Source organism: Galeopterus variegatus, unplaced genomic scaffold, assembly GCF_000696425.1.
Source record: "Galeopterus variegatus unplaced genomic scaffold, G_variegatus-3.0.2 Scaffold15710, whole genome shotgun sequence".
In the NCBI taxonomy this organism is placed as follows: domain Eukaryota; kingdom Metazoa; phylum Chordata; class Mammalia; order Dermoptera; family Cynocephalidae; genus Galeopterus; species Galeopterus variegatus.
The window spans coordinates 8,542-11,421 of record NW_007741821.1 but is presented as its reverse complement, the minus strand read 5'-3'; the positions used below and the strand labels follow the sequence as shown (position 1 = coordinate 11,421).

The 2,880-nt window shown below is 61.0% G+C and overlaps 1 protein-coding gene across 1 annotated transcript in view; it reads left to right on the top strand.

Annotated features, from left to right (window-relative positions):
- The first annotated feature begins 872 nt into the window (after positions 1–872).
- LOC103582326 (long-chain fatty acid transport protein 1-like) overlaps positions 873–2,880 on the top strand; it is a 3,342-nt gene continuing 1,334 nt past the window's right edge. The window contains exons 1-4 of the mRNA XM_008563957.1: positions 873–1,362; positions 1,516–1,677; positions 1,761–1,830; positions 2,736–2,827. Coding sequence (XP_008562179.1) covers positions 873–1,362; positions 1,516–1,677; positions 1,761–1,830; positions 2,736–2,827 — 814 coding nt within the window. The remainder of the gene's footprint in view (positions 1,363–1,515; positions 1,678–1,760; positions 1,831–2,735; positions 2,828–2,880) is intronic.

The window sequence follows — 2,880 nt, the reverse complement described above, 5'->3', positions numbered from 1 at the left end:
GATCCGAACCCGTGGCCTTGGTGTTATCAGCACCGCACTCTCCCGAGTGAGCCACGGGCCGGCCCGAAAGTCTGTATTTCTTGGTTCTTTGATCTAAAGTGATTCCTGTTTGGTTAAAAAAAAAAAAAAAAGTTCATTTCTCATTCATCTAACAGCCTGGCAGAGTGGTGGCTATTCACATCCACACATTCATTCACAGACTCTGCTCCTTCCACTGGGGGCTCTGTGGTTCCCTGGGGCCTCTGCCCTCCTGTCCACTAGCGGGTGGGGCAGGGGGAGCTTCCAATCCTCCTCCGGGGCCTGGCATAGTCCCTCCACTCCATCCGTTAGCACATCTCCTGGCACTACCTGGGGCAGGGGCAGCCCCTTCCCTCCTGTCCACTAGCGGGTGGGGCAGGGGGAGCTTCCAATCCTCCTCCGGGGCCTGGCATGGTCCCTCCACTCCATCCGTTAGCACATCTCCTGGCACTACCTGGGGCAGGGGCAGCCCCTCCTCCCCAATTGGGGGCCATGTGCTGGATGTTTTAGCCTCTGTGCCTGGTGCCATGGAGTGACTGGTGCCATGGAGTGACCGGGAACAGCTGCCCGGCTCAGGACTGGACCCTGGGGGCCTGGCTGGGGGAGGGGGTGGTCAGAGTCAGGTGCTCAGGAGTCACAGGAGAAAGAAACGAGGGTGGGATTGGGCCCCGGCTCCCCTAGGGCTACCAAGTCAGCTGGGGTGGAGGAGGACAGGGTGACTGGTTTATGCCATGGTGGCCAGGCCAGCTTTGAGAATCTTTCTACCTCCTGGCTGGTTGGTAAATGGCCCCTGCTCTTCTTGGTCCCCCAAGAGATCCAGTGACCAAGGGTTTGAATCTCACTGAAACCCCTGGATGCCCTGGGATCCTCCAGATGGGGAGGCTGAGGCTTGGGGAGGCCAGGGCGGGCGGGGTGCCAGTGATACTGTCGCCTCCATCCTCCCTCCTAGTGGCCTGTCAGTATTGATCCGCGTACGCCTGGAGCTGCGACGGCACCAGCGCGCTGGCCACACCATTCCGGGCATCTTCCAGGCGGTGGCACAGCGGCAGCCTGAGTGTCTGGCACTGGTGGACGCCGGCAGTGGCGCGTGCTGGACTTTTGCACAGCTGGATGCCTACTCCAATGCTGTGGCCAACCTCTTCTGCCAGCTGGGTTTCGCTCCGGGCGACGTGGTGGCCATCTTCCTGGAGGGCCGGCCCGAGTTTGTGGGGCTGTGGCTGGGCCTGGCCAAGGCGGGCGTGGAGACTGTTCTGCTCAATGTGAACCTGCGGCGCGAGCCCCTGGCCTTCTGCCTGGGCACCTCGGGTGCCAAGGCCTTGATCTTTGGAGGAGAAATGGCGGCAGGTGAGGCCAGGCAGGGACATCAGGCGGGAGGGGACCTGGGGCTGCCATGCGGGGGGAGATGCCGGAACATTGCCATGGGGGCATGGTCTGGGGCTGCCAGGCCAGGGAGACTGTGTATCCCAGGCCATGACCGTGACATGTGTTGGACTGCAGCGGTAGCCGAGGTGAGCGGGCAGCTGGGGAAGAGTCTGCCCAAGTTCTGCTCTGGAGACTTGGGGCCCGAGGGCATCTTGCCAGACACGCACCTCCTGGACCCACTGCTGAAGGAGGCGTCCACTGCCCCACTGGCAGAGTCCCCTGGCAAGAGCATGGACGGTGAGTCCAGGGTGGGGCCCTTACTCCATCCCCTGGTTCCCACCTGCCCAGGCCCCAGTCCCCAATGCCCGCCTCTCCTGCAGATCGGCTCTTTTACATCTACACGTCGGGGACCACGGGGCTGCCCAAGGCCGCCATCGTTGTCCACAGCAGGTGAGGGGCCCACGGGTGTCACCTCCAGCCCCAAGAGTGTCCCAGGCTGTTTCTACAGACTGACCCCAACCCGGTGAACCCCATGGCCCATCTCAGGACACATGCCCAATGCTCTGGGTCCCCTCTCATACCCTACCTCTTCCCCGCCTCCAGCCCATCAGCAAGACCTGTCCCCTCAATTTGTCCACTTTTCTCTGTGTGCCCCCTCACTCTGCCTGGAGGGGAGCCCCTCCTTGGCCTCTGGCTACTCCTACGCTCCACCCCACCTTCCCTCAGCAGCCACAGGAGGGTTTAACGTCCCAAATCAGACCTCCCCAGCCCCAGACCTCCTTGAACCTGCTTCAGCCCTCAGAGTAACACCCACTGTCATGTGTGCATACCCTGCCACTTCCCTGATGTTTTCCACCTGCTCACCCCTGGCTCACCCTCACACCTCCTCAAACCCTCCACATCTTCCTAGCCTCAGGGCCTTTGCATGTGCTATGCCCTCTGTCTGGACACTCTTCCATAGCCCGCCTCCATAGCTCCTTCTCTCTAGGTCTTAGATTATGTGTCATCTCCCTAGATGGGATCCCCCAACCTCCCTGGCAGGTCACCTTCAGCTCCTCTGTCCCTCCACTCTATTATAGCCATCATGGCACCTAGTACCATTAACAGTTAATATTATTATTATTTTTCATGGCTGGCAGGTACAGGGATCAAACCCTGGACCTTGGTGTTACCAGCATCACGCTCTAACCAACTGAGCCAACCTGCCAGCTCGACAATTATTTTCATTTGCTGCATGTGCCTGTCTGTCCGAGCTGGGTTGGCTCTGCCTGGGTTGGCACCTGACACATGTACCCATGCCCGTACCCTGGGGGATTTAGGTCCCAGCCCCTGCCATCCCTCCCGGTGCCCCGCAGGTACTACCGCATTGCCGCCTTCGGCCACCATGCCTACCGCATGCAGGCGGCTGACGTCCTCTACGATTGCCTGCCACTGTACCTCTCGGCAGGTACTGCAGGGCAGCCCTGGTGTGGGGGGTGGGTGGGGGGTGGGGCGGCCCTC